At 40.6% G+C, this 23,196-nt stretch overlaps 1 protein-coding gene across 1 annotated transcript in view; it reads right to left on the minus strand.

The window, feature by feature from the left end:
- LOC109858756 (tyrosine-protein kinase PR2) overlaps positions 1–20,889 on the minus strand; it is a 35,583-nt gene extending 14,694 nt beyond the window's left edge. The window contains exons 1-2 of the mRNA XM_020436322.1: positions 20,680–20,889; positions 14,254–16,556 (exon numbers count right to left, since the gene is read on the minus strand). Coding sequence (XP_020291911.1) covers positions 14,254–15,588 — 1,335 coding nt within the window. The 5' untranslated portion in view covers positions 15,589–16,556; positions 20,680–20,889. The remainder of the gene's footprint in view (positions 1–14,253; positions 16,557–20,679) is intronic.
- Positions 20,890–23,196: the final 2,307 nt, after the last annotated feature.

Raw genomic sequence — 23,196 nt, forward strand, 5'->3', positions numbered from 1 at the left:
TCCGAAATTTTCTTTTTTCAAAAATTGAGGTTCAATGTAGACGCTAAATTTCGACTCGGGTTACCCGGAAATTTCGGACGTATAGCAGCGTCAAAGTAGCATCTACTTTTTTTCTTACTCCTACTTTGAGCCTATCGGAGCCTGCAATGCGCAGCCTGATCTGAGAATTGAACCCTACTTTAAAACTTTAGCAGGAAAAAAGGAAATTTCGGACGTACAGCAGCGTCAAAGTAGAATCTACTTTCTCTCTTACTCCTACATAAAAAAGAAGAATTGAGGTTCAATGTAGACGCTAAATTTCGACTCGGGTTAATTCACGAAAGTATTTTCATTTAATTTTATTACGTACGTAAGCTTATATAACATCTTTTTGCGGAAATTTAATCGCACACAAGCTCTCTCGGCACATTTTTACTTAGATATTTAGACGCGATAGAAATTCGCGAAAAAACATTAATATGCATGGATTTCGCGAACTGCTGGCGAAAACCTGGCGATTAAAAAAAAAAAAAATGATATACGGCGAGGAAACCGGACGTGCGAGGGAACTTTCTAGGCTCAAAGTTTTTCAGGCGGAAACCTATACATGCCGACTATACCCGCTGCTAAAGGTTAACTGCACTCGCATGCAAATGCATTCCGCGGATTAGCACACGAGACATAACGGCACGACGTTTTAGCATTTTTTTTATTTTGTATATCCTTCGGCTTTAACCGAAGAATCGATACACGCACACACACACACACGCACGCACACACAAATAGCAACCTTACACCGTTCGGACTTGAAAAAACAAAAATAACACTAACACATGCACGCTTATTCCTGCACAACATCCTGGGAATGGCTCGTATTGGCCTATTTAGATGGCTCTTAGTGGCCTCTTCATTCTTAGTTTCAAAAATAACACTAGTTGCAGCGATAAAAGGAAAGAAAGTTTTAAATTTCGTCAAGTGTTTCTTTAACGGATTCAGTGTATGTGAATCTTCCTGTTGCCACACATGTCCGTCTAACTTTTATTCAAGCGGACGAGTGTGTGTGTGTGTTCGTAACTAATGGAAATCACATGTGATTATGTAAAATTGAATTTCATGAGGATGCAAGTTTGCAACATATATGTGTGTAAAAATGATATAAATTCCATAACGTGTTAAAATCGCGAGGAATGTGATACGCGTTCGTGATTCAGATACTATTTCACGATAAGCAGCACGTAAGACAGAAAAAAAAAAAAAAACTGTACTTAAAGAGAGAATCAATTGATTTTTTTCGTTTCGTACACTTTTACCTCACTTTTATCTATACGTGCCGAATTTTTTCCGGGCAGAAGCTTGAGATAATGTACACGTGTATGTTATCGATCAAAATCGATTTTAAAAATTGAAGGATCGATATCTACATTACACGTTTAAGTGTGTGACCCCTCTGCACAAATAAATAAATAAATAAATAAATTATACAAAAAGAGAGAGAGATTTTCTTGCGCAACGGCCTTCAATAAGAATTTCAGTTTTTGTAATTTGCATGCGAAACATTGTGAACAATCAAAAAACTTGAAATAGTCGGTTCGCGCGCGAGAAAATAAGAAACATATCCGATAAAACCGTACGACGACTGCAGCGAAGGTTAAAACTGCGCGCTCGATCCTAGCGATCGAATTTCTCAATGTTCCAAGAAACACGTGGTCGCGTTCGCGCGCAGACTCCGTCCATCCGCATTCGTCAGGAATGGGGAAACAAAAAAAAAAAAAAAAATGTCGAGAGGAAGTGATAGTCAAGGTCACGAGAAGGCACAATGAATGAGAATTTCTCAGGCGACACGAGCGAACGAACGCGCGCACGCACAATATTTTTTCCCGATCGATTTCTTTCTCACGGCGCGTGTCCCGCGCACTTTCCCTTTATTTCTCTAAAGAGACTGCAAACAAAAGATTTATATATTTATATATATATAAAAGGAAAGAAAAAATGCTCTTATATGCGGAAAAGATATATATGTGTGTAGACATATATATATATATATATATATATATATATATATATCTACACACATATGTATATATATATGTATATGTAGATATATATCTATATGTAGATATATATATGTATATGTAGATATATATCTACACACATATATCTTTTCCGCATACAAGAGCATTTTTTTTCTTGCGTAAATGTTCCGAAGTGTTTGTTTCGCGAAACGCGTATCACGCGCGTTTTGCTTCCGTCCGATATAAGTAGATACAACAATGAATAGATATATCTAGATAAGTTGCACGCAATATAAGCTACACGGATATGAATGCGTGAATTATAACGTGAATATAAGTGCGAGACCGTTTGTTTTTTTAAAAGACCGTTTTTCTATAAGCTTCGCGGAAACAATCAATTTTTTTTCTTAATTCCGATATCGTTCGTTTAAAAACTTGCAAAAGTATTAATTGAATATCAAGATAAAAATACAAGAAACGCAATTATAAAAAGTCCGAACATGGACCGCGCGCGCGCGCGCGCGTGTGCGTGCCAGATAACAAGCGGTACTGCTTGTTATCTGGCAACGATTCAAGTGATTATCTCAATTTCCGATCTCGGCGTGAGCTGGAAAGGAAAGATCGTGGAAACGCAACGTTGATCAAGCGACAGTGGTCGCGAGAGAACGCGCGAACGCGTGCTTTTGTCGCGTTTCCGCGCGCGGAGAAACTTTTTGCCGCGCGCATTTGTCGATTCGCGTATATATCACAAGCGCTGAATAATAAATGACGATTTCACAAGGACGCGCTTTTTCGTCGATCGATCGATCGATCGATCAGATTTATAATTGCGAGTTTCTCGTTATTTTCTCGTATTGCATTCGCACGACAGCGAGAGGAGAGATTGTGTGCTCTCACCATGATCATCCGGAATTAAACGCCGCCGCGCACAATTTAAACAGAGAAAAATTGATCCAAGCTGTCGATTAACAATTACCGACGTCAATTTCGTTTATTTCACAATAATAACGCAAATGTCAACAACGTGTTATATATCTTAGTCACGTCGATAAAATTTGACGTGTTACATCGATAAAATTTGACGTGTCACATCTTTTCACGCGTCGATGAAATTCAATTCATTCAAATTAGATATAATACACATCGCTGTGTGTAAAAGTACTTTCGAAATTTTTTTTCTCTTTTGTATACGAGCAATCTAAATTGCACAAATTCTCATCGCAGCTTCTACAGCTCTCTATCTTGCTGACAATTTTTTTTTTTTTTTTTTTTTATCGAAATCGAGTTTTACGTTTGATTTCCGCGCGAACGGGATACGAACGCCGCTACTTCTCTTCGGAAGTGCGAATTGTTAGATTTTACAGGCAAGCGAACGCCTGTTGCGGCAGTTCGCGATGCGAATTTGTGCAAGTTTTGTTCGCGGAAACGTGTGCGTACATACAAGCGTCGACGCACGCACGTGTCGCACAGGTGGGAACTACGGTAACGAATCGAATCGCGCGGGGGGAAGGCGGCGAAAAACGAGCGAACGACCGAGCGAGGCTCATTAGAGAGTGTTCGTACTCCATGGCCAGCGCGGCGTGACCGGCTTTCTCGTCTACTTCCAGCATATTCGTGCATACGAAGGGGAAGTAAATGCCTGCGAACTCTTGAGTCACAGGCAAGGTCGTCGTTTCCGACGACTGTGAATGCAACGCGCGATGCCGTTTCGCGAATCACCTTGTTTTTCATCAAGAAAAAAATATCGAAATCTCTTATTCTCAACTCGTTATTCGCATAAAATTCATATGTAAATTGCATATTGTAATATGTATAGTTTATAATTATTTTGTTTACAGTCAGGATCGGATGACATCTTGATTAGAGACAATCTTGATAATATCGCGTCGTAATTAAAACATCCATGTGTGTGCGTGTGTGTGTCTGCACATGCAATTAAAAATATACATACAATATGCGTTCGGTGACGCAATTATTTCCGCAGATTAATACGTAACATTATTTCCGCTCCATATGACATTACGAAATATTTTGCAGATTCGCAAATCTAATTTTTTTTCACTCAGCGATCGCCAATTAAATTAATTAGATAATACTTTACATTTCCGCCAGATTCTACTTTCGCGTTTTGCTCGCATCAGTTTCATAAGGTGTATCAAATTAATTGAAAGGTGAGAAATTAGAAGTATACGGCTATATAACGTGCATCGTGATTCTTATTCTAGGCAGTTACGTACGCGCGCACACACACACATGTGCGCGCAGGCGCACATACGAATAGCGAACGAATAAGCGGCGAATGTTTTGATGCGAACGACCGAAACGAGCAAATGGCGGGAATGGAGCTCTTAGAAAAACCGTTGCTTCAGCGATTTGCCATAAAGTCGGAATTGCTGTAATTTTAACGCAATACTACGACGTCTATTTTATTTCACGCATAATCTTGCACGCGTAACCGTACGTTTTTAATATCAATAGTCATGTTTTCCGAACGCGAAGTTGTTTCCAAACCCGAACAACACACACACACACACAGAGAACACGGTCGTAAAAATCAATTTTCTGTGACAAATTATACGTGCCCATATGGAGAGTCTCGTTGCCTGTGGTTTTTACAAAGAAGTGCAGGTACTCGTTTCACATTTCAACGTAGCAATTTTTTGTGCTTTTGCCGATTTATACGTTACTTTGTCGTGTCGCTTACTTATATTTTAAACGCTAATTTTTTCTCTCTCTCTTTCTCTCTCTCTCTCTTTGCCGTTGTGTCGTACAGAATTATATAGACGGGGTTACAGATGTGTTGCTGTGAACATCTGGAATAGTATCCCAGTGGACATCCGCAATGAGCGTTTTATCGCCTTTAAAGACAAAGGTTTTGAAAATTTACTGCAACATCCCGAGTCGAAATTTAACGTCTACATTGAACCTCAATTTTTGAAAAAAGAAAATTTCGGACGTATATAGCAGCGTCAAAGTAGCATCTACTTTTTTTTCTTACTTCTACTTTGAGCCTATCGGAGCCTATTTTGAGCCTATCAGAGCCTGCAATGCGCAGCCTGATCTGATAATTGAACCCTACTTTAAAACTTTAGCAGGAAAAAAAGAAATTTCGGACGTACAGCAGCGTCAAAGTAGCATCTACTTTTTTTCTCCTACTTTGAGCCTATCGGAGACTATTTTGAGCCTATCAGAGCCTGCAATGCGCAGCCTGATCTGATAATTGAACCCTACCTTAAAACTTTAGCAGAAAAAAAAGAAATTTCGGACGTATAGCAGCGTCAAAGTAGGATCTACTTTCTCTCTTACTCCTACATAAAAAAAAAAAAGGAATTGAGGTTCAATGTAGACGCTAAATTTCGACTCGGGATAATCTAAACTGTTAGTTATTCTATGTGACTATTTAACGGTTTATTTATATTTATTTATTTTTATTTTTAATTTTTCTGTTACTCTTTACTCACTTGATTTTCTTAGTTTTTCTATATTTCTTTCTTTGTTTCGTTTTGTAATTTTGTTATAAACATGTACGCTTGAAGGAATCCCACATCCCAGAGCGTTTAAATACCTAAATCATCAATCAATCAATCAATCAATCAATCTCTCTCTTTGTATGTTGCGTACGTATAAAAAAATAACAAGAGCGGATTCTAAGATCAGTCGTTCGCGTTAAACATTATCGTCTGCTAAACACAACTAGCGTTTCTGTTTTTTTTTTTTATTTTTATTCATTTTGCAACAAAGAGACCTATCTCTTTTGTTGACTATTTGTTCGGAGAGACACTTCGGATATCGAATTTTCGCAACGCTCACAATACATCGACTCGCCGGTTCGATCAAGCACGGTCATGACCGCGATATTTTCGTCGACGTTGGTTTGTGCATCGACAATTTCACTCAGCAAATATACATAAATATCAAACGACGAGAACCTCGCGGGCGAAATAACATCGACAAAAATACACATCGTCTTTCCCGATGAAATCGACCTCGCGCGTAGAAATTATTTCAACACGGTCTAGCACAAATTGTGGCTATTGAAGACAATGAATCACATCACACAAGTTTTCATTCGCACAGTCTCGCGAATGAAAATTTCCATTTTAAATGAAAATGACATCGCTCGATGTTAAAATTATCGATTTGGTCGACGACAGCCACGTTCTGTTCGGAGAGAACGTCTGTTTGTTCGAAAAAAAAAAAAAAACGAGTATGCGAGAATTAAATTTCGAATCAGATCTTTCATTTTCCACTCGATTTCCACCGATCGCAAACCACACACGATTTTCATATCGCGCATGTCGACTTCAAGCTTTGCGGTGCAGCCGAGAGAGAGAGAGAGAGAGAGAGAGACTTTCGCCTATTATTTTGCGAGACACTTGAATAATATCGAATATCCACGGGTCTTGTGCGGTCTGATCATCACGTGCGACCAAAGAGTGTGAGCGTTCGTTCTTAAACCGGACTCTTCATGTCCACCCGACTACCGAGCATCGGCCAATAATCGCGCGCCATTATGCATGTCATTACCGATAATTTACTGCGTTTTCACCACGAGCGAGCAGCAGCGCGACGAGTCGCGCGAGCGAGCGAGCGACCGCTGCTGCTGTTGCGCGCTCGCGTGCATACAACTCGTAAAAGCAACTCGATATTACCGTCGCGCACGATAATTGCATTCCGCGGTGGCACGGCGATGCGATGTCCGCGGCGGTGTAGTGAGCGAGAGATTAAAGAGAATTCGAGAACGCGGAGAAGGAGGGGAAGAGAGAGAGAGAGAGATACGTAGAGAGATTCCTTCGATCTCTTCTCGTGTCTCGCGCGCGCCGCGGCTTTCGCCGCCCGATTGAGGATTAACGCCGGCGGCGAAAACGATCGGGAAATCGCGCGCGATAGTCACGTACAAAGAGCCGCGTAAAAAGGAAGCTCCGCACACACACACACACACTTCCTTTATGGTTTTGTTTGAAAGTTTCTGAAATTCGAAATCGAAGGTTTTGTTTTTTTTTTTTTTTCACGAATGAGAAAGTCAAGTAAGAAATTATTTATCTCCGACTCCGAGATATTATATTATTTTTGCTCGCACACACTTTTTTCAAACTATATACTTTCGCGTATCAAGGAGAGATTCACGCGTCGTCGTTGCGAAAAATCACACAAGTAATCGTTAATTTTCGAAACGATTGTTCTCTTGTGACGAGAGAGTGTTCTCTTGTTTCAAACGGGAACGGACAAGTTCCCAATTTCGTGAAAACGAGCGATTGCTTTTTTTTTCTTTCCATTGAGTAGCCGAGTAGAATGAGAGCCGCGATATTCAACGCCGAACGGGCGGGCGCGGTGATTCCCGTGAAGAGGATCGGAGCGGGGGGGGAGGGGGGGAACAAAAAAAAGGAAGTCTAGCGCTATCGAACCTCTACGGTTGCGACCCGCATCAAGGGATTTAAACTATCCGCTAGGGAGGATGGGAACGCGTGTTAAGGTGGAATGGAAGGCGGAGAACAAACGGGAGAGGAAGTAGCTCCTCGGACCGCTGAGAACATCGCGTATATATAAGCGACTCCGTTTCACTTATAAAAGCTTCCTCGCGAGGGAGGAGAGGTTACCACCATCTCGTTTTTCCTCGCAACACAACGACAGTTTCGCAACGGATGTCGGATTGCGTAATGCGCAATTGCTCGAAACGATCGCGCGCGAGGCCGAATGCGCGCTTGCACATGAAACGCAGCGCGATAAGCGAGCTGCGGCGGCGGCGGCGGCGTCGCGACGGAACGGCGCACGCTCTGGACGCACCTTTATGCAGTATTCATGCGAGAGAGCACCGGGGACTTAATGACGAGAGATAAGAAGCCCGGGCCTCGGAAGCGCGTCCTTCGATGCGATGCGAGGCTTCGATCGCGTAATCTGCAATGCGACTACTACGTTGGCCAATCGACAACGGGCTGGCTGGCTTGGCTCTCTCTCGCCGCGCTTAACGCGACATTTTGCGTTCTACGCGAACAAAGCGCGTCATCTTTTACCGATAAGCCTTTCGCGATACACAAACTTTGTATGTGAACTTTTATGATAAATTCTCTCTGTGTTGTTGTGCGCGCGCGCAAGATTTTCGTTTTAAATAAAACTTTCAAAGACGGGATAAAACTTTTTAAATCTGACAATTAAATATTATCGAAGCTCGAGAAGTTAATTAACTACGAAATATATTTACGGTCGTACGAGCCAATCGCAGGATGTTGTGCGGAAAAATGCGTATATATATATATATATATGTATATATAGATTAAATTTATTTGAAATTATACACAAAAGATTTTAAAAGTTACAAAATATATTCACGGTATATGAGCCAATCGCAGGACGTTGTGCGGAATAATGTGTATATATATATATATATATATATATATATATATATATATATATATATATATATATATATATATACACATATATATACATATACATACATATATATATACGCATTTTGACTGTAAATATATTTCGTAACTTTTAAAATCTTTTGTGTGTAATTTCAAATAAAATTTAATCTACGAAAATGTTGATTTTCCGTAAAGTAATTAAAATTGCGTCATCAAAACTATTGTGTCGAGAACAAAAGAATTGCAATTTATTTATTTTAAACAAACAGTTTGTGCGCTACTTGCGCGCGAACATTTCGGAACTGACATTACATTGCCGCAGAGAGAGAGAGAGAGAGAGAGAGGAAAAACATGCGTCATGTATGTAATACATTTTAAATGCCAAAATTACATTTTTGGCAACGTTCGACCTGGCGTAATACGCTTATAAAATTTGTCCGGAAATTGTTTTGATGTAACGCCTGAGATATACTGTAACATATGTCACCGGTGCAAACTTGGCTCTCGATACTCGACTGGAAAGACTCGAGGAGCGTGAACTCTCATGATCCGTCATGATACGCTCATTCTTATTCGCGACGACGAAGACACGGGCATATGGAAGCTCGTCGCAGTTTATAAATAGACCGGCTGCATCTTTCGCTCGGATCTTTTCCTCCCGCGTTCGCCGCAACTTTACTCTTTTCGCAATTTTGCGTTTCGTTAAGTTTTCGCTCGCGCGCGTTGTGATACAAACAAATTAATATGCAGCGTTTCGAGTTTCTAGTTTCGTGACGCTCGATTTGATTGCGAATAGAAGATATACCGTTTCTGTTTTGCAACTCTCTCTTATTTACAACGCGCTCGTGAGAGCGACAAAATAAATAATCGCGACACATTGTTACGCGACACTTGACGTTACTCCAAATTTTACAAAGTTTCACAATTCTTTCATCGGAGCGAGAAATCGCGTTGAAATCTGATGATGGAATTTCACGCAAAAGGGCAGCTCGATCGATCAGCTTGAATATCAAAGAACGAGGTTTCGCAAAAAAAAAAGATACAAAGCTCCGCTCTGGATATCCGATTGCGAACTTTTCACGCAAAATTGTTTCACTTTGCGGTCAAATTCCAATGATTCTGATTTTTTGGCAACAATAACAGAGGTGCCGTACCGATCGGTTCGGGTACAAACTTTGCTTAGCAAGCACCAAGTTTTATTCATAGTTGGCGATCAAAGTATGCAACCGCATGCCCGACTAGAAAATTGGTGGAAGTACTTTGCGCGAAACTCTTGGCACGGCGATTGCCCCATCGTGCCAAGAATGCGCGACCTCCGAGAGCCCCCGGTGACCCCGCGGCGGCTGCGCGACTAACTTTCAAAAATTTTTTCAAAATCTTGTTTGACGAATTGTAACAATTTGTTTTTTCAAAATCTCCACATGAAGGTCTTGCTTCTTATCAAGTTTTATTTTGATATGTATTTTTTTCTGTGACACATTTAACATAAATTCAGAAAAAATACGTAAAAGTAATAAATTTTTAATATTTTTTCCCATCAGTTCGAAATTTGTGAGTTATTACAAATTACGCGATCGCATAATACGTAACAAATACATTAGACCACTTCTGTCTTTTCTAAAATCTGCACATGTCACGAGAAGTGACATGTAATAAAAAAAATTTTTTAAATAAAAAAAAAAAACAATTGTATCAGCAAATTGCCGCTTTTGACCTGATTATTAACCTTTCATTTGCCTAATAGCCGTGTTCGGTATAAGCGTCGGTAAGTACAATTTGACGTACGTGGCACAAACGTGGGATCGATCCCACCCTAGATAATATCGAGGACCACGATATTTTATTTTTAAACGAGGGTCTCGCCGACGATGCTCTCAAACAGAGAGCAGTGCGCTATGCAACACATCTGTGCGGGCAAAACTAGAAAAATATTACGTCTAGAAACGAGAGAGAAAAAATAAAAAGAACTGAGGAAAAAAACAAAAATAACACGTGCCGAAATGATTTCCGTAAAGCTCAAAGCTGGTAGGTCTCACACGCGGAATCTCTCGCGAAGGAAAATAGAGAATACGTTGTTTAAATAACCTTAATTCCGTTTTCAACATTTTCCAAAAGACACACGGAGAAACCAGCGGATACGGTAAAAAAAAAAAAAAAGAAAAAAAAAGGAAAAAAAAATAAAACAAACCAAAAACATTCGCAACCGAGAAATGCCTCGAGGGGAGTTACGTCGGTTGCACAGGTCGCACGGTTTGCGCACTGCTGCGCCGTTGGAATCACCGCAGCCAGTACGGAGCATGCTCAATTTCCTGTTGACCTATTTATAAACGCGCCTATCCGCGCCGGAGAAGCCACGGCATACTTCTCAAGGTCCCGGATTGCTCGGCTGACTTCTGCTGTAGATAGGTAGGTAGGTGGGTAGGTAGGTAGGTAGGTAAGGTAGGTAAGGTAGAGAGAGGTAAGAGAGTCCAGCCGCGCGTTGTCCCGGCAGCGAAGGCGGCGGCGAATCTGCCACAATCGCGACCCGGCAAAATGCGCAAAATTGCAGACTGCACGGAATGAATATCGCGTAACTGGGGCAGCTTTCCGGCCACTTTTGTGGCCGCCGCTCGGCTCTCTCGCTAGAGAGATAGATCGATAGGAGTCGGCGTGGCGCATAAATCTCTCCCGGCGAAACGTGACATCGCGCGCGCGCTCGCTCGCTCGCTCGACAGGCGAGTATTTCGCGATCGATTTTCGCGGAATTATTGCCACACGATTCTATATCGAATCAACAAACTCATCTCGACGACTCGTCGTTGCGATATAATTGCGCACAGATAAAGCGACGTTGATTTGTTTACCGTCCGTTTCGCGTTTGCGAAATTTCCGTTCGAATTTTTGAGGGCCGCAAATTTTCTCGCGTCCGTCGCGCGTTTTCTCCCTCTGTGTTTTTAAGAATTGATTTTCAACAAAGCAATTGTCATATCTGACAAAAAAAAATATTTAATATTTTTTTCCAACTGTTGAATGTATTTCATGTATTTACCGAAAAAACAAATCTTAAAAAGAACAATGAACGACTAAGTCGCATTTCCACCTTTGTAAAGTGTTGGTCGGGATGGCTAGTGTGGATATCCACGATCAACATTGAGCGACCTATTTTATCTAATATAATTTATAATGCATTTGAAAAGGACCTAATACAAGGTCGAAAGCGTTCATGCTAATTTAATTGTTTAATAAACGGATTTAAATGTATACACTCTAACAACAGTGTTATTGCTTCAATAGCCAAAATTCATTGTTCTTTGAAAATTCTTGAAGCTTCATACAATCATCTTTAAATCTTAAAAAAATATTCGAAAACAATTGAAAAAAAATATCTCTCGGTAGGATTACGTTTGAAAAATGTAAAGGAAATTTCGAGCGCGCAATCATCGAGAAAAAAAAAATGAAGTCAAGGATGAGACCCTTCGATAATTACACGCTTCTTGCGAATAAACACAATGATTTACGTAAAAGTCCGTGACACTGTTCTTAAAGTCGCGACATCTTCTTTGCGTTCGCAATTACGAGTGCGCAATTGTGTAATGGCATTTTTGCGGAAAAAGAAAAGTTATAATTTTTAACGAATGCCGTGTGTGTTTTTCAATCGTTACAATTAATTAATCACGATTTGCAGCGGGAACATTTTTTTTATCGTTTGTCTATACTTTCTTCTCTGTCGCGTTCGCGATGTAACATCGAGAGAGGCAAACACACTTGCTTTTGCTCCGATGAAAAATATTCTATTCTCTCCTTCCGCGACTAAGCCGCAAGCAAGCAATCGATCGATCGAATTTTACGGTTTTTAAAGCACAATATAAAAACCCCGTTCTTTTCACGACTCGCGACTTTATCGAGTGTTTATGAAACGCTTTAATTTCTCGAGTGTTTGCGAACGCTTCAATTTCTCGCGCGCGCGCGCGCGCGTATCTCCGCGAGGTTTACGCGATGAAATATTAATGTTCTCGCATTAGCTTAGAAGGAGAATATTAGCATCTCTCTCGGACTATTAACATCGCTCGCGTATAATAGAGAACCGCGCTCTGTGAATCGCGAATTGGAAAAAAAAAAAAAAAAAAAAAAACATCCTTCTTTCGTAACTTCCTCGTTTTTGCGGGTAATTGATAAAACTTAATGGCCTTAAGGATCGAGGAAAAGGCGGATCCGAACGAGCAGTGTGGGATTAATGCGGCGCGAGTGCGTTTCGCCGAGGAATCGTTTCGCCCGGGAATACTAAAAAAACTATCCCCGATCGCTCGTTACCGACGAATAACCGCGTGATTACGAGCGGAATTAATTTTAACGCGAGGCTATACGCGCTCACACGTTGTGTGTAGTATAATATATATACGTGGGCAAGCGTATCTAATCTACGTCGAGATATTAATCTGCGAGAAAAGATAGCGCATTCCGTAGACCGAGAGATACGAACGTATCTCTCGAATTCGCGATTGTTGTTGTGTGAACACAATAGCGGGAATTGAGAGAAAATAACGCGTGCCATCCGGGAGAAAAAAAAAAAAAAACTTTCTAACACACGAGCGTTCTTAACGAGATCGACCGGCCCATAGTGAGATCGCTCGAGAGAGATGATGATATATATTTGTTGATAAAAGTGAATTAAAGTCGAAAGATTGTATTTTTTCACGTAATGCCGTATAATTGAGAGAGAGAGAGAGAGAGAATTGAAATTTAAAATGAGATAAAAATATGCAACAAATTTACGAACAAATTTAAGCTTGTATTCGGGGTAAGATCTCGGTCAAAAGTTTAAGAAACATAGCGTAAACCGAAGCTATTTTAATATTTAGATAATAATTGTTTGCTGGAAAAGTATTATTAAAATAAGTTAAAAAAAAAACTATTTATTATACTTTTAATGACTACAAAAAAGTTTTTACGTATATTTTGTGCTATTTTAATATGTTCACTTTTGTGATACTTTTGAGTAGGATTATACTCCACTTGCAACATAAGATAAATGAAAAACTGGAAATGTATTAATCATTAAAAGTTCGTTAAAACGTAACAATTGATGTATACAATTACAAATATAAATTGTTTTATGTGTATTAAATATATATATTTTTATTAATTTTAGCAAAATATAAATTTATATTTTGTGTGATATTCTCGAAATAACTATTTTTTCGCGAGTGGAATTTGTTTTATTTATTAACAACTGCAAAAAATTTCAAAATTACAGGGCATATCTACATCTACAGTTATTTTTTAATTTATATCAGAATATCGTGAAATCCCATAAGAACTCGTGTTAAATTAAAATCGTACGAACTTTTTAACAAGATTCGCAAAGGAGCTGAAATTTTGCACAATGTTTTTTTTTTTTTTTTTTATATTATCTACTGACTGGCAAAATTTGAATAATCTGGCATATCTTTTATCTTACCCTGAATACAACCTTAAAGCTCGTGCAATGTCAAACTAGCGAAGATTTATTCGGCGTGATGCGCTAAGTGTTCGTGCGAAATGTATGTTTTATTAATTTTTGTACGCGTAATATATCGCGTTCCGTGAGAAAAAATTATTACAAATTTGCAAGCAGCATCTTGAAGTTTTTGCGCGACGCAATATTGAAGTTTTTGCGCGACGCCATATAAATATCAATAAATTCATCTGCGGTAAAGCTAGTAAGCGTAAAAATATTATAAATTACGAATAATTAATGCATTTTGCATGTAATCGAGAGCTTTTAAGCATGATGTAATAACGAGAATTATTATATTGTGCAACATATATCTCATTTGTATTCACATTAAACTTCGCATTAAATCCCATGAATATTTAATCGATAATTCGCATGCAAATTTTGTCACTTTAGTTCTCTGTCGGGATCTATCTCTTACCTTGTACACCTCCGAGAAGAAGCCCGCGCCGATCTTCTCCATGTAAAAGTCGTCTAGACGATTAAGCGAGGCGACGGCGTGCCTGAGAGCCTGACAGGACGCGCCGGTGCGTCTTCTCGAGGCCGAATCCTGAAACGTCTCAACCGACGAACACAGTCCGTACACCGCGCCGCTTTCCGCCATCTCCGTGGGTCGCCACGTATCACGGCACTTCTCCTTGAGCTCCTTGTAGCTTCGCGGCGACGATAAGGACTGTTGCAGTTCCGTGGGCAAGTCCTGCGGCAGACAGGACATGCAGTTCTGCAGCGCGTCGCTGCTCATTCTTCTCATCGTCCAATCCTTGGACAGAGACGAGGTGACGAAATCGCCGACGCAGGAAACGTGATCCTCGCAAGCGGTGGAATCACCGGCGCCGCCGTCCTTGGCGTCAACTGTCCTCGACTTCTGATGCACGTAAACCAGATCGTTCACAGCCGGGACGTTGTTGTTGTTCGCCGTGGGAAAACTCGCGCACGTGTTCACCAAAAGGTCCTCGTTGCCGGATTTCTTTCCGACCGGCAATGACGGTGGTTGGTGGTGAATTATCTCGGAAGACTTCGTGGAAGATAACTTTGAGGAGACCGTACTTGAAACGTCGTACTCCTTGGACTGCTGCTCGTTGCACACAATTTTACACAGACTGCCGGTCTGATGATCCTTGCCGTTCGCAGTTTCCCGACCGGCGACGACAATCTTCTTCGAGATTTTTGTACAGTCTCTCGTGCACGACTCGACGTTGAGACTTCCGGCGACCGAACCGGACTGCGGTCTTCGCGACCTACCAGATGTTTTGTGGAAATTCGAGCAGTTCTGACCGGAGCCACACTTCTGCGTAATGCCGACATGATTTCTGTCAATGACGTGCGACAACGATTCCTTGGAAGAACTTTTTGCCGGGATCTTGGAACAGACGGAAGCGGCACAGATCGTCGCGTCGGTCCTGCAGGGTTTGAGAAGTTCTATCATTGACACCGCGCTCGTTAGATTAGCGGTGTGTGATTGTAGAGAATTGCAAGGAGCTTCGGAAACCACCACGGCGGATTCGTCGTTTACGTTGTCCGTCTTCGTCGAACGCCAAGATCTTGCCTTGTCGTCGGCGCTCACCGTCGACGTTTCGTCTGTCGAGAAACAAGACGGCAGACACGACGTCGTGCCCGTCGTCGTCGTCGTCGTCGTCGTCGTCGTCGTCGTCGTCGTTGTTGTTGTTAACCTGTTGGCGCACGATTTGGCCGACACCTGGCCGTCGTTATTATTAGGCGGACCCGGCGTGTTCGACGGCGGCACCTTTCCTAACATCTTCGCCGTTATTGCGACGAGGCGATCGCGCAAAATGACGCGAGACGATAGCAGCAGCAACGGATTTGCTGCGTGCACCGCATCACACGCGGACGGACCGATGATGATGCGCAACCTTCCAACGGTTGTCACGGCGTCGTCCTGCCGTATCCCGCGGCGAGCGAAAAAAAAACAATCGGTCGCACAAAACGTTCGAACAGGTGGCTGCTCGAACCGGGAATGAACGCGCAGATGATACCACGATGCCTCGAGTATGTTCCGATGGTGGTGGTGGTGGTGGTGATGGTGGTGGTGGTGGTAGTGGTGGTGGTGGTGGTGATAGATGTACAATACTCCTTGATGCAATGCGCAACGCCTCTGGCCGCAGTCCAGATTAAGATAATATAGTCAACGAATCACGTTCACGACTCGATCAAGAAAACACTCTCGAAGGATTCGATGTACGTAGCGCCTTGATCGACGGAAGAACGTGATCGATAGTTTTCTCTTGCTTCTTCTTCTTCTTCGTGCCAGACAATGTATGTTTTTTCTTTTTTTTTTTTCGAAGAAGAAAATTTACATCAAAAAGACGATTTCTTGTTCGATTTGGTCAAAAAGGGACGTCGAAGACTCGCGGAAGACTCGAAAGAATCGTAACAATGTATATGCTTCTGATACTACACAACGTGGAAGACACTCGTCATCTGTGAAAGATCGGAAGGCGGAAGAAGCAAAAAAACGAAGACACACAAGTTTCGCGATCGACGCGTGAGTTTGTTTGTGTCCCTCTCTTTGGCAGTGGCGTCACGCGTTGAAATCACAGTCGGTAGACTCCTCGAGCGAGCGTTATCCTCGGAATCCGGCGAATGAGTTTTGGAGGATAACGTCGGATATGGATTCGATGCGAAGAACGTAGGGAAGAACGTGGTATACCGGAACTTGGCACGATTTCTCTCTCCTCGACTCGTCGTGGGCAGATTCAGATCTTCCTGAAATAAAGTTGCGTTCCACGAGGATGATTGGTGAAGTGTCTCGGACACACATTTGACGTTAACAAGAAGATAAGACGAGGTTGTACGCGATATTCAGTACTCGCGTTGAAAAAGATATTAGAATTTCAAAAAATATGTAAGCATATCTCGAAACAAATTATTTATGTTAATTTTTTGTTCAAAACAATAGACCGTTATTTATTTTTGTAAAATTCTCTAACGATTTTTTGCGGTATATTCGCAAAATATTTTTTAAAGTCAAAATTAACCGCGGAAGCTAATTTACGGATTTGAAAATTATTGTTGAAATATTTTTTTATTTTATCATTTACTTGATACAGTTTTTTTTTTTATACGAGAGAAAAAAAACTCGCATTTGTGGAATAAGATGTCTGAATCGCGAAGTGATAACGGGGTTTTCACCGTTTTAAAGAATTGCAAACAACATGACACGGCAACGTTTCCAGAAGTTGTAAATCAAGAATAATTTGAAGTTGATTTTCCGTTCTCGCGCACGGTAGATAATCACGTAACGTAACATCAGATTGATCTCTGACGTCGAGATTCCTTCAAACTTTCGGATATTCTCGGAGAGAAATCGCGAGCAACTAATAGGAAAAAAAAAAATAAAAAAGTAAATAAATAAATTTTCAATTGCTCTTCAATACACTCCGTGTCGTTTTATTATATCGCAACGTCACTTCGCACGATAACGAGCAGAACACATCGATCTATCAAAACATCGGCAGAAGTGAATGATTTATGCTAAAACTTATTTTCTACAAAACACGAAAAGCGCGAAATTTACCGAACTGTCCCGCGTATTATTTTTCAAATCGATTTAAACTGACGAGTTGAATAAATTAAAAATTGTGTCTGTGTCGAAAGAGAAGAGTCAGTTAATTAGTTACTGTCTGTGATGTGTACGTACGCGCGTCAGCGATTTTTCAAATTATTTAAATAGAAAGGAACAAAAAAGGCTCTGATAAAAAATTCATAAAAGGAAAGTCAAAGGGCCAATAAGAACCTAAACACGGATGTTAGTGAAAAAATATTAAAGGATTTATTGTAAAACAAATAAATAAATTACAATAAATCCTACAATAAATACGTTACAATAAATCCTTAATATTTTTTCACACACTAACATCCGTGTTTAGGTTCTTATTGGCCCTTTGACTTTCCTTTTATGAAATTATTTAAAATATACATCGCGAGGTTTTCAAGTTCAGTGATGTCACGGTGTTAAAGATGTCGTCTTTTTTGCACCCACGTGCGTCAGAGATTCCGTTTGTTTTTGTCCACATATGCGTGACACTCGTGCCGAGTTTAAGGACTTTTTTTTCATTCGATCTTGTATACGCTACCAAGTGTGTATACGTGCGATAAAATGATATTAAAATTATATTAATATTATATTAAGACAGACACGTGCGCACACTAACCTCTCACATATTATTTACTACGTTCAACATATTGTTTTTTTTTTTTTTTTGTTTTCTGTATATACATACAAGCACGTATATATTCTAAAATTCTCGTTTCCCGCATACAATTGTGCGTGCGTTAACGCGCAACAAGATAATGGCTTAGAAAACTTTGCGCTCGCAATAATTGTTGTTTTATCTAACATATATAACTAAACTCAACTGTGTTTGTCAATGTTCACGTCGCCGAGCGTGTTCGATAAGGACTGAATGCGCCGCATTTTACGTGTGACGTAAATTTTACCGCGTTGTCACATATAGATTGCAACATGTAGTCAACGTATATATATACACAGAAAGCTTTATTCACGTGTGATGTGCCACCCTCATATTGGCTTAGCCAAGAGTTCTCGTTGAATGAACGCGTGCGACTTGACGTTTATCTTTGAGAAATGCCTTCTCAAAGATACGAGAAGCGATTTTTGTTACAAAAGCGTCTTATATATTAGATCTACCGGAAAGTTCGGTCCGTTTTTTTGGAATAAAACAAAATACAAATTTTTCTTAATTTTTTAAAAATGGGATATACAAATTGCCCTCACGCCGGCAAGAAATCATTAATATAATAATGACAATTATATTATTTAATAAAGTTTATTGACGATAAGAAAAATTTGTATTTTGTTTTATTCCAAAAACAGACAGAACTTTCCGGTAGACCTAATATATATGCTTGATTTGTAAAGTCAAGTTTTATTCGAGCAACAAAGATTTATAAAAGTCTCACGAACCATCCACGTTCCCGATTCTGCGTCGAGTTTATATAATTAACCATCGTGCGCGAAATTACGACTTCTCGTTAAAAACTGAGCAATTATAAATAATTACTGATAAGATATAATTATTGCTAGTTTTATCGTTGAGTTTCTGACTTTGTTCTGTTCACACTCGCTTTGTATTGTCTTTTAGTCTATATATAAATTTTTTTTTTTTATTACGTTACGTTTTTTAATCTCACGTTCGTCGTGTATAAATATCAGATTAAGGCCATCACACATAAAATTAGTTAAGACCATAAGACGTGACCGTAAGAAATTTGAACAAGAATGTATACTATGTCCCCATCAATCATTTTGGACGTAAATTTCTGATTTGGTCAAGTTTCTTACGGCTACATCTTATCGTCACTCCCTACGTATAATTAGATAAGTGTCACATATGGGATTTTCAGTTTATTGCATAATGACACTTAGAAAGTCATGTTCTTTATGGTCACCAAATATTAAAAACAAATATTCATAAATAAGGTAAAAATTTGAAACCGAAAGATCCCTAAGTATAGGGAAACATATGAAGCTTTATACTTTTAAACTGCTCTCCTCTCAAATTTGCGTTTTGGAGTTACGGGATTATACGTAGGGAGTGACGTTATGTTCTTAAGTGATTTTACTTGTGTGACGGCCTTTACTTTATTCAAATATTTATACCGATTTCGGTTTAACCTTTGTTACCCATACTTCAACCACGTAACATAAGCACCACTGAGGGTCCACTGGATCCCAGGCTTTTTAAAGGGTTCTAGAAATAAGTACCCGAGTCGAAATTTAGCGTCTACATTGAACCTCAATTTTTCTTTTTTCCTGCTAAAGTTTTAAAGTGGGGTTTAATTCTCAGATCAGACTGCGCATTGCAGGCTCTGATAGGCTCAAAATAGGCTCCGATAGGCTCAAAGTAGGAGTAAGAAAAAAAGTAGATGCTATTTACTTTGACGCTGCTATACGCGTTCGAAATTTCCTTTTTTCAAAAATTGAGGTTCAATGTAGACGCTAAATTTCGACTCGGGATATTCTATTCACTTTTTCATGTGGAAAAAAATCATCAATACTCTCTAAAGGATGCTGAATCAAGAATGTTATTTTTTGATTTTGAATTTTTTATTATATGTTTAAAAAAATCGCGAATTTAAAAATCGTAGAAAATCGACTTTTTTTCATTCAAAAAATCATTTATTACTCGAACTACCAACAGTTACATGGTGTAACAAGTCTCGCTTTGGAATTTTACTTACTTAAAGGTACGCTCAAGGTTATGCTGGGGTCTTACGGACCCCCACGTGGGTAATAAGGGTTAAATAAAAGTGTCCGCGATATCACACATCGGGATGTTGTACACACACTTTTCCAACAATTTTTTGTGACCTACAAATAACAAAATACAATTTGCACAATTTTAGCGTAAACTAAAAATGTTATTGTATTTCATCAGCGAGACATCTCTTTGCGAGATCTGTTTACGAGATCTGTTTTCAATTGTTGCGATGTGATTAGTAAATATTGTTTTTTCTCGTGTGTGCCACACAAGAGATGCGTGTTACGAAATCCGCGACAAAATATAAATACTCATGTCGCGCGATATTGTGAAATAATTATTTTTAACTCTACTAGTTACCACGTAAACATTCAACTTCGGACTATTTCTGTTTTGACATCTCTGTTTTTTTTTTTTTTTTTTTTTTGGGAAAATCAATAAAAAATCTCCTCTTCTGTCGTTAACGATTGTACGAAAGTACCGTCTCGAGAAAACATTGAGAGACGGGGCGATTGATTGCGACAAGGGAAGAGAGAGGATGACAGTACGTATCGAGAATAGATAAAATGTAGATAAAGAGACTCGTTCGATCGGTATGCACTTACGTTGTATCGGATTTTTGTCGGACGCCCTCACACCCTCGGTGTGTGTGTCTTCCGTCTTTCTTCTCACGTCCGAGGGAAACTTTCGGACGCGCGTTCTTCGGACGTGCACTTCTCTCGGGAAACGAGAGAAGAGCGGGAGAGAAAAGCACTCTCTCTCTCTCACGAGACCGCCGCTCTGCTGACAGCTCTATCGCGCGGCGCCGCGTGGAAAGCGTCGTCGCCGCCGCCTGCCTCTCTCTCTCGCGCTCGTGACGTCCGGATGTTTTTAGACGACCTTGAACCACGTCAGGAAGAAGAATTCGGGAGGCCTGTTGTGCGGGCGCGCTCGCGTCCGCTTTCTCCGCTTGTCTCTCCCCGTCGTCAACACCGTTGATTCGCGTTGTTGAGGGAACTCAAACGAGCCGAAAAAAAAACTCACCGTGTTTCGCGATGCTCACTCGCGCGCACTGTCATCCGACGACGTGTTTACCATCCGCACCGTGCGGCGAGAGAGCCCGCCGACGCCGTTGCGTCAGTGGCGCATCCTCCGCGCGAGAAGCGCAGTACCATAGTATCACAATCGGCGCGTCGTTTGTTTTTGTTTTTTTTTTTGCGCTTTCCCGAGGACAGAGAGGAACAGGTGAACGCGCGCCGTCAAATTTTTCGGACCGAGTCGCTGACACTCGTCACGGTCGATGCTCGGAGTAAACAGACGGACGAGAAGGGAGAAAAAGAGACGGGGGAAGATATACAGGAGCAAGAGAGACGGATAGAGAGGGGGGGGGAGGTAAGCACACCGCTACATGTACCAACCGTGCGGTTGCTCCGTTTTAAATCTCCGCTGCCGGCGCGAGTCCGTCGCGAGACGCACAAACTAAACACCGCGCGCGTACACCGCTCGCAAACCGACTGTCACCGCTCGCTTAGCGCGCAATTTTTATTTCCACGCGTGAAAATTTCACGGCACGCTTATCTCGCAAGCTTTCCCCGACGACGTTAACGCAACTTGTCGCTACTGCGAGCATCCGCACACTCACTGACAACGCGAGACGGCGGCCATTATGGGAATGAATCGCCGCGGCGAGCGCGCGAACGCCAACACGCGGACGCAGTCAGAACCCAAAAGAGAGTTTCTTTCCCTCTCCTCCCTCCTCTCAAATCTCGTTACACGTCGACCTCCCCGCGGGGTCGATCTATTGATCGATTGCGGTGGGAGGTTTCGCGCCAGTTTCAAACTTCGCGCAATCCGGTTTCGAATTACGGCACGCTTCTTCTTCGGGAGAGAGAGATGTGAAAGTGGATACGCGTCGATTTGCGCCGTCTTACGTGAATTTTTTTCGGTTTTGTTTTTGTGCGATGCGCAAAAAACACAATTCGAATTAAAAGGAAGCGGCGCGGCAAAACTCGCTCTGTGAAATTATAAACTTTCGATCATCTTTAATTTTTGCATAGTTAAACACGTAGTTTTGTACTCTCTGAGAGAGAGAAAGTGTTTTTGCGTCTTACGCCGAGTTTTACAATGGTTGTTACAATGAGCTATTTAACGAATTTCATTAACGTGATTACGAAACAATAAGAGAGAAGCGCGAAGATGAAGAACTAAATTATATATGAAAATCACATTAATATATGCGAATCGTGTGAGATTTGTAAAAATATGTGTGTATAAAATTATAAATTTGCGCAATAAATATTTATAAATAAATTATCATGACGTTAAATATCGTTACAACACAAGAATATATCAACTTTTTTTCAGCGTCATCTGCTTTTATTTCACATTGCGCGAAACTAATTCAACTTTTAAACATAAAAACATTTACTTGTAAAAAATTTATCTACACACGTGACTGTAAAAAGAGGAGAAAACTTTAAATTGCAAATTTAAAAAATTAATTTCCGTAATTTTTGTTTTTTGCAAGTTAAAGAAAAAGTTAAATTTTGCTTCCCGAGGTGAAAATTCAGGTCGACGACGTGTTTTTTTTTTTTTTATTTTAATTCGCCTACTTTTCACCGGGAGACAAAAACTCGCGACTGTGACTCCTGCCGATTAATTAATTAATCGCAATTGATCAACGGCAATGTTTGCGAGATATACGATGCGACGTGAGAACGCGTCAATTAGAAAGAAACCGTATCACTCTCTCTCGCGCGCGCGCATCGCGAGAATTGTTGAACGTGAATCGTTTCACGCGTGAAAAAAAAATAAAATAATTTACGAGAATTTCTATTCCGTTCAAGAGACGGCCTTGTCTCTGTATATACTCCGCAAAATGTGCGCGTCTTGACGAGATGAAAGTGTGAGAATGCTCATATGCATACAAGAGAGCGCGTGTGCCTTTCACCACTCGAAATGATAATTGCCGTGCCCCGGTCGTTGTCGCCGACACACACACACGACAGGCGCGCATTCGACCCGCGAAAAGATCAATTTCTCGAGATAGATATTGGCGTGAGAACAAATGTAAAGAATACTGTGTAAAACAATTTGTAATTTTTATTTCTCCCCCAGTGATCTTGTTAAATAAATCATCAAGT

Source organism: Pseudomyrmex gracilis, unplaced genomic scaffold (genome assembly GCF_002006095.1).
Source record: "Pseudomyrmex gracilis isolate BER0280 unplaced genomic scaffold, ASM200609v1 scaffold_222, whole genome shotgun sequence".
In the NCBI taxonomy this organism is placed as follows: Eukaryota; Metazoa; Arthropoda; class Insecta; order Hymenoptera; family Formicidae; genus Pseudomyrmex; species Pseudomyrmex gracilis.